The 12,450-nt window shown below is 40.9% G+C and overlaps 1 protein-coding gene across 1 annotated transcript in view; it reads right to left on the bottom strand.

Moving 5' to 3' along the window:
- Window positions 1-10,085, bottom strand: part of ghrhrb (growth hormone releasing hormone receptor b) — a gene marked incomplete at both ends in the record, with an annotated part of 49,753 nt that extends 39,668 nt beyond the window's left edge. The window contains one exon of the mRNA XM_083888280.1: window positions 9,999-10,085. Coding sequence (XP_083744406.1) covers window positions 9,999-10,085 — 87 coding nt within the window. The remainder of the gene's footprint in view (window positions 1-9,998) is intronic.
- Between the last annotated feature and the right edge of the window lie 2,365 nt (window positions 10,086-12,450).

Below are 12,450 nucleotides of genomic sequence, written 5' to 3'. Positions count from 1 at the left end.
ACCAGCTTTTATTTAATGATTTATTTATACATTTAAGTGGGTTTACATTATCTTGTTTTAATGTGTATTTCCAGGTGGAAAACTATGCTGAAAGGTTTATGTCATGGGTTTTCAATGTGTGATGCATTTAAAGCTGTAGTGTGTAACTTTTTTTTTTTTCTTTTAAATAAATCAATGGAGAGTCAGAGTCAAATCTTGTTTCACCAGAGCATCCCCTGAAAACTGATCATTTAAATACGTGGGAAGATTGATTGATTAAAAAATGGCAGCTGTCAGGTAAACTGACCCACAACAGGCCAGTGAGCTGGATTCTGTCCAATATAGCATCTCTGGCGTTAATCCTGGACCCTGCGGTGCTCCGAGAGCACGGGGTCAAATGTCACGCTCACTCGAAGGTTCTCGCATTTCAACAACAAAACACAACAAGTTCGTTTACATGCACAGTCGAGTCGAGACACCAACATTCACCATGTTACCAGTTACCAGTTTTAAATAATATACATTAATTTAAATAATGATAAGAGCATAAAATATAAAGTATAAAAAGTACTCCAGTGCGAGGATAAGGTCATACAGCTCAGTCTTCTCCTCCATCTATGGTAATATCTCAAAAAATAATGATGGAAAATTGATGAAATCAGTCAGGTGTTGGAGCAGGGAAACGTTTAAAGCTCCCATAGAGTGGTCCTGTTGCACATATATGTTAGTTATTGAGGTCTACTTACATACATTAACTTGTTTTTATGGTCAAAAACCTCCTAGTTGCTGTAAACGAGCCGATAGAAATCTCTCCTTACTGACGCTCTCCTCAGCCGCGGTGTTTTAGACTGAAATCTCACACCCAGAAGACAGACTGTGTTGTGATTGGCCAATACCCGGAAGTGACGTAATTAGCACACCAGCTCTCAGAAGCGCAGCTCCCCCCCCTCTGGAACGGTGGATGCACTGCTCCGCATTATCAAAACATTATTAAAAAATAGTTTATTCACGACTCGTCCCTTTTATGACTTTGACAGAGTCAGAAGACACTGTCGCTCGTGAAACACCTCCACAACGGATGTTATTCTTCATTTGTTGTACAATGTACACAACTGGATGTACCCGGACTAGTGCCCTGAGCAGGAGGATCATAACCAGAAGGGAGATCTCGCTGAGCCCAAGATTACAATACATCAAAGCGTTCTCAGCAGTGGCTGAACTGTCTGTTTCGAACCTTCAGGGCTTCATAAATGTGGAAATGACGCAAATACACACTAAAAAACAGCGTTAATTGGAACTTCCAGTCCAGGTCCGCTTTAAAACCGAATGTGAACCATTCCACCCCCTTCCTAGGTGCCGAAGTTGTCTTTGTCTTGAAAATGTGTCTCACTTCGATGCACAAACACACCAAAAATCCCTGCCATTTTATTCAAAATGACTAAAGTTGAGGAAAAAAGTAGAGAAGAAGAGGAGTAGACTCCTGCTGTGAGGCTGCAGTTACAGTAACTGATACCTGACAGCACTGTGTTTGTGTACAACATGGCATCTAAACTGTGACCGAAATGGTGAAAATGTGGCTTCTCTTTGTGTTTGTTAAACAAACGCTTCGCCACACGATGATGAACAGCAGCGTTCATGACCTCTGGTTCCTCACTAAAGCTAACGACGTAAGATTCCTTGTCTGAGGTCACTGTGACCCTGACGTCTGACCGCCAATCTAATCAGAGTGAGATTGTTTGTTCTAAAGAATGGAAGAGACAGAAAAAACCAAACACATTCGTCAAGATTGTTGTTGTCGTGTACATATAAATAAATAACTGTGTCATGACATCACGGAGTACGTCACGCGCTAAGTAAATCAACATCTTGCCTGAATGAAACCACGATTGGTCACAGGGATTAAATTGTAATGAAGCATTTTATGAGCCAATGATGAGACATCAATGACGCAGCTGCAGTTAAATTAAGTCAGATAATGTGAATAAAAATGTGAATGTGAGCGAGGAGCAGTGACGCGCTGTGATTATTTGCCTTTACCTTTTGGAAATAGCGTCAGTTTATGCGGCGGCGGTGCCATTTAGATCCAATCACCGTCTTAACCGGGGTCGTTATTATTGCAGAGGGTTGATTGCCTCGAGCAAACTGTCATTTACATTCAAAATGTCATCCAGATATAAAGGACAGGTGATCACCTCCGTGTGTGTGTGTGTGTGTGTGTGTGTGTGTGTGTGTGTGTGTGTGTGTGTGTGTGTGTGTGTGTGTGTGTGTGTGTGTGTGTGTGTGTGTGTGTGTGTGTGTAGTTGTATGAGTATCTTCATGAGATGAGAGGACGTGGGGATATTTTGGGAAATTTGGGGCTGGTGTCCACAACTTTTTCTGGGTTCAAAGTTTGTTTTAAGGTAAGAGTTAGAATAATGGTTTGTGTTGGGGTTAAATTAAGGGTTAGGGTTAAGCCATTTAAGTGTGATAGTGAGGGGTTAGTCGCTGTCACCTGTCCAGCTCTGTTTGTTTATGCTTCTTGTTCTGAATTTAACATTTTAGTTTTGAGTCAGGGTAAATCTGTAAATCTTTTTTTATGACAGTTGGGTTCACTTTACACAAAGAGGAGATATGATCCTTTAAAGGTGTCCGCGTGTCACGCTATGGTCAGCGTCCAGTGAGATTTAAATAGAAAACATTCAAACACGCTAGATTTGCCCTCAGGGTTCTTTAGTGATGTTACACGACGCGAAAACGATCATCGTTCCCGACATTTGAGCTGAATTTGTGTCGTCTAATCCACACGTGTTATCCTTCCATTCACACGGTTTTTTTTCAAAATGAAGCCTCTAAATTGAATTAACAAGCTCAGCGAGCGCAGTCAGTATCTATTAGCCGAGCAGCTCCGGTTACCAGGGAGCTGCATGGCAGCGCTGGTGTCAACTCGTTCTAACGCGTGTTAAGATAAACTGAAAGCATGCGGTATACAACACACACACACACACACACACACACACACACACACTGAACATTCCACTCAGCTGAACACAGTCGGACTGGGCCGGGCTGGCGAGCGGTGATGCGTTCACACGCTGATATGAGCGATGTCACAACTGCTCTGCACGCGTTGTTCCCCACACGCATATAACAAAACAATGATAATGAGGCAAAAAAAGAATGCAAAGATTAAGAAATGACAAAGATAACAACAAATAAAGTCCCATGTGTATTGTTTGCATCACAGCTGCTGCCCTGTCGTCCTCTAACTCCGCCCCTTTCTGGGTCCTTTTATGCACTGCAGGAAGTGGAGTCGAGTGGAGCCAGATTGGATACAGGTGTGCAGGTGAGTCATGTTTCTCTCCGCCCCCTTTCCTTCTCCCTGGGGCTGGGGGGGGGGGGCGTGGCCTGCACACCTGTAACCAATCTGGCTCCAATCTCCTCCACTTCCTGCAGTGTTTAAAAAAAGCGGTTGGTTCACTTTCACAGTAACGCTGCTCAACTCAAGCTACTATTTGTGCGCTCTTGAACTTTGTACTCTTTGTACTTATTTTTTTGCCTCGTTTGTTCTTTTCTACCAGTTTTTGCTCAGAGTTTCGTGGCCGTTCTGGGTTGAATTAACCCGTTTGATTTGTCGAGAGTGCCTTTGGGTCCCTTTGTCTGCACCTTAACAGTTTTTTAGATGCTTTTAAAAGAGAACACTGCCTTATAAAAATGTAAATCTTGGTCAGATAATAAGCTCCATGAACACTTCTGGTGGTTACAATGATAATCCATCAGGAAACATGAGTCGTCGGATAATAAAACACATATAGGCAAAGTGATAGTTTATCTGAATCAGCTGTGATCAAAATTGAAACTTAAAGTTGCATTATGTAATAAATCTAAATCAACTGGCCATAAAATCCTCCTAATATGTCACAGAGACTCAGGAATAATGTTCATATAACAAACTGAACTCACCAACAACAACAGTACAGACAAAATATTTGCATTAAAAAAATATTTTGCAGACTGCAAATCATGTTTATGTTTTGAAATCATGTTTTGTCATGTGGCGCCACCTACCGCCGTCTACCAGTCATTGCAGTCGGTAGAGTCTCAGCTGCCGAGCAACCACGGGTTGCCAGTAACGTCAGAAAAACGAAACCTAAAAGACCTCTGTATTTTGAATTTGAATGTAGTAACCATGTTTGGCCACATTCTTACATATGGCGCCTTTAATAGATGGCAGCTGTATTGAACTAAGTTGAAAGCAAGTATTGAGATCCCTAACTGAATGATATATTTTAGCTTTAACATGCTTGAATAACAAATCTGCATTGTATGTGTCCACCACAAAACTCCATTACATTACATATCAGTGTTTAAAGAGCAGCAAACGCATGTTTTAATCAATGAAAACCTGAAGTGCACATGAAAATTCACTGTTTAATTCTTCCACTGAATGACCAACTGCATCAATACATGAATCATTTCTATCTTACGGAACATTTTTTATGATTAACTTATTGAAAACAGACGAGCAGGCCAAAGAAATACTTTGACGAGGCCAACTTTTGCCCCAATTTGGGCAGCTGTGATCTAACGTTCAAGTCTGTAATTCCTCATTTATGAGTTGTAAACCCTTTTAACACCACCTTTTGTTGCTTATTTCAACCATAATAGGGCCAGAAATTATCCTGTGAGTAGTGTTTTAACAATTTCAAATGAAGAAAAACAAAACGAAATTGCAGTTTGTACATGAACACAAAGTTTTGCATGTTTAAATTGGAAATTTTTAACAGTATACAACACATTTAAAGTAACATTTGTTTGAGTTTTTGTCTCAATGTCCAGAAAAGGAAACTATGTAGCGACTTTTTTCCAACTCTCTCCACTCTGGCAACAAAGACGCCGATTTGCCGTCTTCCTGCAACAACGTGAGTGAAATTACCGTAATGAACACAAACTGTCACGTAATTACGGTAACGCAAAGACGAGTCTTCTGCGACAGGCTCACTGTCAAAAGGTTAAATTCTAAAGTAATAAATGGTGGATTTCTGCAGGAAAATGTCTCATTTCTTATGAGTCCCTCTGAGCAGCAGCTCAGTCGCCTTCCTCACCTCAGTGAGTACAATGACAGACATTTTTTTTGTAAACGTCATTAAGACGAGAAAACAAAGTCAAAGTCTGGAAAATTGGATCATCCTTTTCTCAGAGACGGAAATCTGTCCTGTGCCTTTTTTTTTTTGGTTTCCGGGCAAACTCGCTTTACCATCACGCGTTATTAGCCCTGAAAATCAATTTAACACCCGCAGTTTGAACACAACAATCGCCGCCAGGCCAAACCAGGGCTCTCACGGGAAGGAGAAAGGAAAAGGGAGGGGAAATTTCCTCCTTTCTTTTCTCTCTCCCTCTCGCTCTGCTTCAGATTAGCCGTGGGATTTAGAATAGATTTTTTGTTTTAGGTTTTACAGCTTGTTTAAAGGCAGGCCTGTAAGAGACAAAGGGGTTAGAGTGAGTCACTTTGACGTCACGATCAAAAGCTCAGCGAAAGTCGACCGCCGGAAATCAGAAAGAAAAAACGAATAAGGTTTACCAAACGAGAGAGGATCTGAGATCTCACGTGTGACGTCCAGATCGAGTTTATGATAAATGAGGGAGAGGAAGATGTGGTGCAGTCTACATCAGTGGTTCTTGATCTGTGGTGCAAGTACTACCGGTGGTACGCAATGTTCTTCTGGTGGCACTTGGAGGAAAATCAGAAACACTGTTCTACCACGGTGTGTGATGTGATCAGAGTGGTGTTGAGTGGTCTACAGGGTTTCCATGGAACCATTTAAACATTAGCAGAACACACAGAACTTTCACTCAAAGCTATTTGTAGAAGTTCGATAACTTCAAATATAACAAAATTCATCACACTACATCGCGTTTTTTGAAGGTAATTGCGCAGCTGGTCTGGCAACCCTTGCCGCTTTGAGTGTGAGTATCTTTTCTTGTGGATTAGAGTGAGCTGGAATCAACAGGCGTTGAAAGTAGCACTTTACCAGCGCGGCACACTAATGCATCACAGTTATAAGCATAGAGAACCACGATGACACCAAACAGAGGGGAAATTACACTTGTTTTCTTTGAGTGCTTTCACCACCAGAGTGTTCCCAAATCCACTTTAGAGGATAATGTGTCCAAAACTGCTCATGAAATGTGATTTTGACATCACCCATGTCCACTAGGGTGCACTGCTGCCCCATTCCTGTGATTGCACATCAGGTACGACACTAGTTTAACTCTTTACTGTCCAGTAGGTGGCGTTTGCCTGTGAATCGATGGTTCAAAGAGGGAGATGATGCTTGTTTTCTTGATTCTTCATGAGATTCAAGAGATTTTTAATGTTCAAATGATTCACTCAGCAAAGCAGCAGTGGAATGAAATGGTGACTACGCAGTTTACTGTGCAAAATAATGAAAAATTAAAGGTGAAGTAAGTAGTTTATAGTGCCATCTAGAGGAGAAGCTGAAATATACAACAAAGAACTGCTGCTCTGCTCACCCCCTCCCTTCCCTGAGCGCTACGGTATCCGCAGCTGGTCAAATGTCGTCCTCGTTGTCTTTCTCCGTGTCAGCAGATGAGGTTCGTGAGGTGAGGGAGAGGGCGAGCTACAGCGGCCGTAGCAGACGAAGCGGAGAGAGTGGAGGCGGGACTTCCGCTACAAGTAAAGCGACATTTGATTTGTTATCTTGCGTTTGTCCTTACAGGCTCCCGTAGAAACATGGCGTCTCGCTGCTAACAGTGGCTATGCAACCGCGGCCCAGCGGTTATTTTACATGACTTTTTGAAACACTACGAAAATGAAACTAAAACTATTATACAGCGACTAGACAATGCAGGAGCACATAATATGTATAAAAAAGTGGATTTTGGGTTATATAAACCCATAAATACTACACATTGTCCCTTTAAGTATACAATGAAATATAAGAAGAGCTAAGCTACGATATGATACGCTAATACATCGTGGTCAGAAACATTACAATAATTCAGGAACCACTGACGTAAACATGACAAGATGAACAGAAGATGGCGTTCAAGACTCCACAAAGTTCCATCTGTAACACCTGATGTCCTTTTATGTCATGGTAGATTAAATTGTTTTGGTAAATTAATAAAAATGCACACATAATACATAAATCTAAAAAAAAAAACTAAAAGGTTGGGAAAAATTTGTTTGGGGACCCAGAAAATATCTCCCACGACCCACGTGTGGGCCGCGACCCAGTGTTTGGGAACCACTGGATTTGGGTACACATGACATGACAGGAGAAGCTGAACCATACAGTCGGTTTTCAGATTGAGAAATTATGGCGAGGCCTTTGTCCACTTGAACGTCTATTCTTAATCTCGGTTTAAAAGCAGTAATCGTCTTCATCTGCAATAATCCCACTCTCTGACACTGAACACAGCCTCCAGCATCGTCTGACTGAACGAGAAGTGACGTCTCTGTTGTTGTTTGAACGTAAGCCTTGTCAGCTCCACATCACTCTGTGTTTACATCTCGTGTCGGCGCTGCACACAGCAGCACAGGGAGTGACTTTAATGTCAGAACAAAGTGTCCACAGTTGGTTTTTAAAGAGGTGAAAAAACCACAACATGAAAAAAAACCTGCTCTCATAGAATGAATTGTTTTCAGACGGACGCAGCATACAAATAATGTTTCTGCTCGCTGGAGTCAAACCGAGGCAGAATAATCACATTAACCGAAACATCAGTAATTGCTTCTCAATGAGAATTTAAACCTCACCAGCACACACACACACACACACACACACACACACACACACACACACACACACACACACAGTATTATCACAAGTCGGTGACGCATCGTTACGGCGACTCGGCTCGTTCAGGGAATGGGAAGCATCGCAAGTACGAGGCGTAAGACCTTGTTTAGAATGCAGCCAAACATTGGATTTATAAGCACATCCAGACAAAAAAACACACAAGATCAGCTGATTCAAACCACGTATGGAGGTGGTTTTCGGAAGCGATTCTGGTCGGATTTGAATTTTTCAGTCTCTCTGATAGGATTTCAAAGTGTCTTTGTCAGCGCAAAAACAACAACAACGGAAGTTAATTAAGAGACACGTTGTCGTCCATTTTGACTACGAGACGATGTCAACATGGACACACGCAGATCAGACCTGATCACTTGTAACATATAATGTGAACAGTTGGTCAAGAAGATCAGATTCCGATCGATAATCGAACAAATTTTGATCAAGGCTGCAGTCTGAACACGGCCTACGTTTGTTCAAATAAAAAGCTTATTTGAGCAAAAGAGCAAAGGATGTAGTTTATAAAATATAAATCAATGAAAGAACCCAATTAAATGCTATTCATTTAGCAGAAAACACAAAACTCCAGGTGGGAACAGCATCTCTACACCAAGAATTTCGAGACATGAATCAAAAGCCTACAGAGGATGATTTAACGGGTCCAGATTGTTTTCTCCCCAAATACAATCTAATCCCACGCAGATTAAATCACAGAATTACATTTTGCCAGCGGCCGTAACAGCCATCAAGATGATTACGCTAAAGCTGTTAGTTTTGGGGGGAAATAGAGTTACGTAGTGTTGCTTTAAACCTGTACACGAAGGGTAGTCACCAAGCTGTTCTTCTAAGGACACTGCACTCTTTTGTTTACATCATCTGTAATCTTAATATAACCATGACCAGTTCCTCAGAAATGGACCAGGTTCTGGTCTCCATGAGGTCCACAGGTCCTGACACACACACACACACACACACACACACACACACACGGTTTTAGTGGCCCAGCAGGTCAATAGAGTGACATTAAGAGACCCGGCTTCCTGTCACCAATAAAGCGTTGGTAATGAAAAGGTGGGCAGGATTAAAAGCTAATAAAGAAAGGGACAACAGAAGGATCATCAGCAGCTCTCAGGATCAGGAGACGACCAAACTCAAGGAGTGAAAAACGCCGCCGCGACGACAGTAAATCCAAGCCTGAAGGGATTTTCCCGAGGGGAGAAAAAAACTCAATATATGAAAAACTACAGCAGATTAAATGAACTTTGTGTCATTGATCTATAATGTGAGGAGTTTTTCTTTATTCTTTTTTTTTTTTTTTTATGTAAACTGCCTTCATTAATCTGAAGGATAATTAGGTTTAGAATCCAGCATTGACTTTTCAGTCGAGCGATGCCTGGGGATTTGACAACCGCTCAAGGCAAATGAGCTTTAATTGATGTTTTTTTTTTATTATAATTAAATCCAGACTAACAGCAGGGCAGGAGGAGGTCGGTGTCTTTTTATATTATATTACATGTTCCGTCATTCAGCGTATACTCTGTGTGGAATATGAGAGTGAGATAATGCAGCAATTCATATCTTAGTGTCCAGATTTTCATTTCCACATCTGCTCTAGGTCAAGCAGAATGAACCAGAATGTCAAGAAAATAAGAAAATACAGTCTCATAACTCTTTAACAGGCAGATAACACAGAGAGAACTGTTTCTGTATAAGGAAAATAAAAGATTTGGTTCTTTTCTTGGTCATTTTACTCAGACTCATCCAGATATTCAAAGTTTTTCTTCATCTATGAAATGAATATAATGAAAATTGGCTAATCTAGGTTCTTTCCTCCTTTGTTGTAACTATATGCAGTCCTCATTGTATATAAAACACTGTTCCCTCAGGAAAAAGGTTGGAAATCATTGGTAAAGATTATTATTATACTGCTGAAATGGACAAAGTGAGGGAAAATTGTTGACTATAATCCCTATACTGTCAGATTGTTTGTCCAGTAATCATCAAATACAATAAAGTGTTAATTGGGTGAATAAATAGACACACAATTGGTAAATATTCTGCATTAAAAGTATGATTTTAGTCATAATTGTTCAATTGTTTAAAGGGGAATCATACAAATGACTAATTTTCATGCGTCTAATTATGAGACCTTTTTGATTGATTTGGCACCAGATTCAGACTGAATACATGTTTTTTTTATTGTAATATTTGGAGGAGACTCACCGTTTTCCAGAGCTCCAGCTGCAGGAGCAGACTCAGGTGAAGCAGCGCTGCTGTGCGTCTCATCCACGAGCCTCCGCACAGCGACATGCTCCGCGGTGACATCTGTCCACTTTGGGAAAGCGCGCACTACAAAAGTGGAAGTGGAAGCGTCTTCGGGGGATTCACTCAGTCACCTTATCTATATACATATACATGTCATCAATAATCTCATTCTTAAATCTCCACACCTCCATGAACCGTGCGTATGTGGAGTCGCGCGTCTCTCTCTAGTGTCCGCTCCGCATTACGCGCGGAGGAGACTGAGCCAAACAAGGTGCTCTCCTCCTCCTCCTCCTCCTCCTCCTCCCACTGAGGAAAAGAGGCAGGGACGCAGCACAAATTGCGCACTGATAAAATTCACCTTTAACTGCGGACACAGCCTCTCTCTCTCTGTGTGTGGACTGAGTGACTTTGAAGTATACTGACTTATTACAGCCTGATAGAGTTCTGTTCCACAGCTTTTGTCTCTGAGAACAATTTTAAATCCATCATCATCATAAATATCAAACAGCCAGAGACAAACATCAAACACGAGGCTGAAAGCTCCAGGAAAATATCTGATAAATTGACTCTTGACTCTCTTTTTTTTAACATAAATAAAGAAATAAATCCTAATTTGCGTGCCAATTTTGACATCATCGCCCTCTGATTTCCTTAGAACTTAGTACAACCATTCTGCACATTGTAAGCCACGGTTCTCAATCTGTGGTACGTGTACCACCAGTGGTACGAGAGCTTCCTCTGGTGGTACATGGTGGTATGTGATCTGAGTGGAGCAATTTAAACTGTATTATTATTATTATTATTATTATTATTATTATTATTATTATAATATAAAGTCACTTTATCCTAATCTAAAAAAAAGTCTATAGCTGACTTTGCGGCCTATTTACACCACTGTATTTTAACATTGGTGACCAATAATTCGTACGAAAAGATTGAGAACCACTGCTCTTTTCTTATGCCTCTGGCTATACACTCTTAAAAATAAGGGTTCCAAAATGATCCTTCTATAAGGGCTGAGGTACTACCTGGAAACATTTGCTTCTGAAGAAAGGGTTTTTCAAGGGTTCTTGGTAACACTAATGGTTCCAGTAAGAGCCATTTTGATCCAGAGAACCCTTTAAAACCCCTTTCCTGAATAAAGGGTTTTAAAAGGATTCCTGGTGGAACCCTCCAAAAGGGCTCCAGGTGGAACCTTTATAAAGAGGTTCTACCTGGAGCCAAAAAGGGTTCTCCTATGAGGACAAGCCGAAGAACCTTATATGGTTCTTCTTAGCACTTTTATTTATAAGATGGCATTTTGTTGGTCCTCCCTACAAAACAGTCCCTACACTCTTAGAAATAAGGGTTCCAAAAGGGTCCTTCTACAACAGTTGAGGTTCTACCTGGAACCATTTGCTTCTGAAAAATCCTTTCCAGAAGAAAGGGTTTTTGAAGGATTCTTGGTAACACTAATGGTTCCAGTAAGAACCATTTTGATCCAGAGAACCCTTTGAAAACTCTTTTCTGAATAAAGGGTTTTAAAAGGGCGAGGACAAGCCGAAGAACCGTATATGGTTCTATTTAGCACTTTTATTTCTAAGAGTGTAGATGATGTCATGTTGTTGGTCCTCCCTACAGAAAAGTTGCTATCAACATCATGGAGAACCAACTTTTCCACATCCCTCTGATTGTTAAATAGATCACGTAAGTCAGGAAAAAATTCGAATGGACAATGCATATGAACACATTTTTGTGAATCTACGTAAGGCAGTTGTGGTTTAAATCATTGGATCATATTGGATTTTACAAAAAGTCTCTTAGCACTTTTATTTCTAAGAGTATAGGAGTCTGTGACAGTCCACTGACTTGTGTTCACCATCGTATTCAGCTAAACAAATTCTATCATCCATCATCTTCTGCTTTATCCTCCACAAATGCACACATTTAGATTCCAAAATAAAGGAATCTACCAGAGCAGAAGATGTGAAATATGTCTTAAGACGGTTCACCCCAAGAAATAAGGCACAAAAAAAACGTCTAATTGCTTTTTTTTTTTAATCTCTGCCCAAAACCTTATTTTCCTGTAAGATGTGGTCTGAACAAAAAGCCTTTGTCACGGCCGCTTTTGATCACTCAAATCTCACCGCTCTCTTCCCCGAGTCTGAGCGAACAAAGTGAAACTCTCTGGAGTCGAACGCTGACATTTTCACAATAATAAAAACCAATGGAACAGACAACCTGAAAACACACGGCCTCCGGCCTGTGGGCAGAGGCTTTCATCAACGCTTTATTCCACGGGAAGTTAAGTGGTGAATTTATTTCACTTTCTTGTCACTGGCTTGTTGTCACATAAACACTGCAGGTGATGCATTGGACCTATAATAGTCTCACCTGGTTTAGAAAAGATGACACACTCCAAAAAAAATGA

This window comes from Microchirus variegatus (genome assembly GCF_963457635.1).
Source record: "Microchirus variegatus genome assembly, chromosome: 4".
NCBI classification, from domain to species: domain Eukaryota; kingdom Metazoa; phylum Chordata; class Actinopteri; order Pleuronectiformes; family Soleidae; genus Microchirus; species Microchirus variegatus.
Note: the sequence above shows the minus strand (reverse complement) of the source record. Positions and strands in the feature narration are given on the sequence as shown.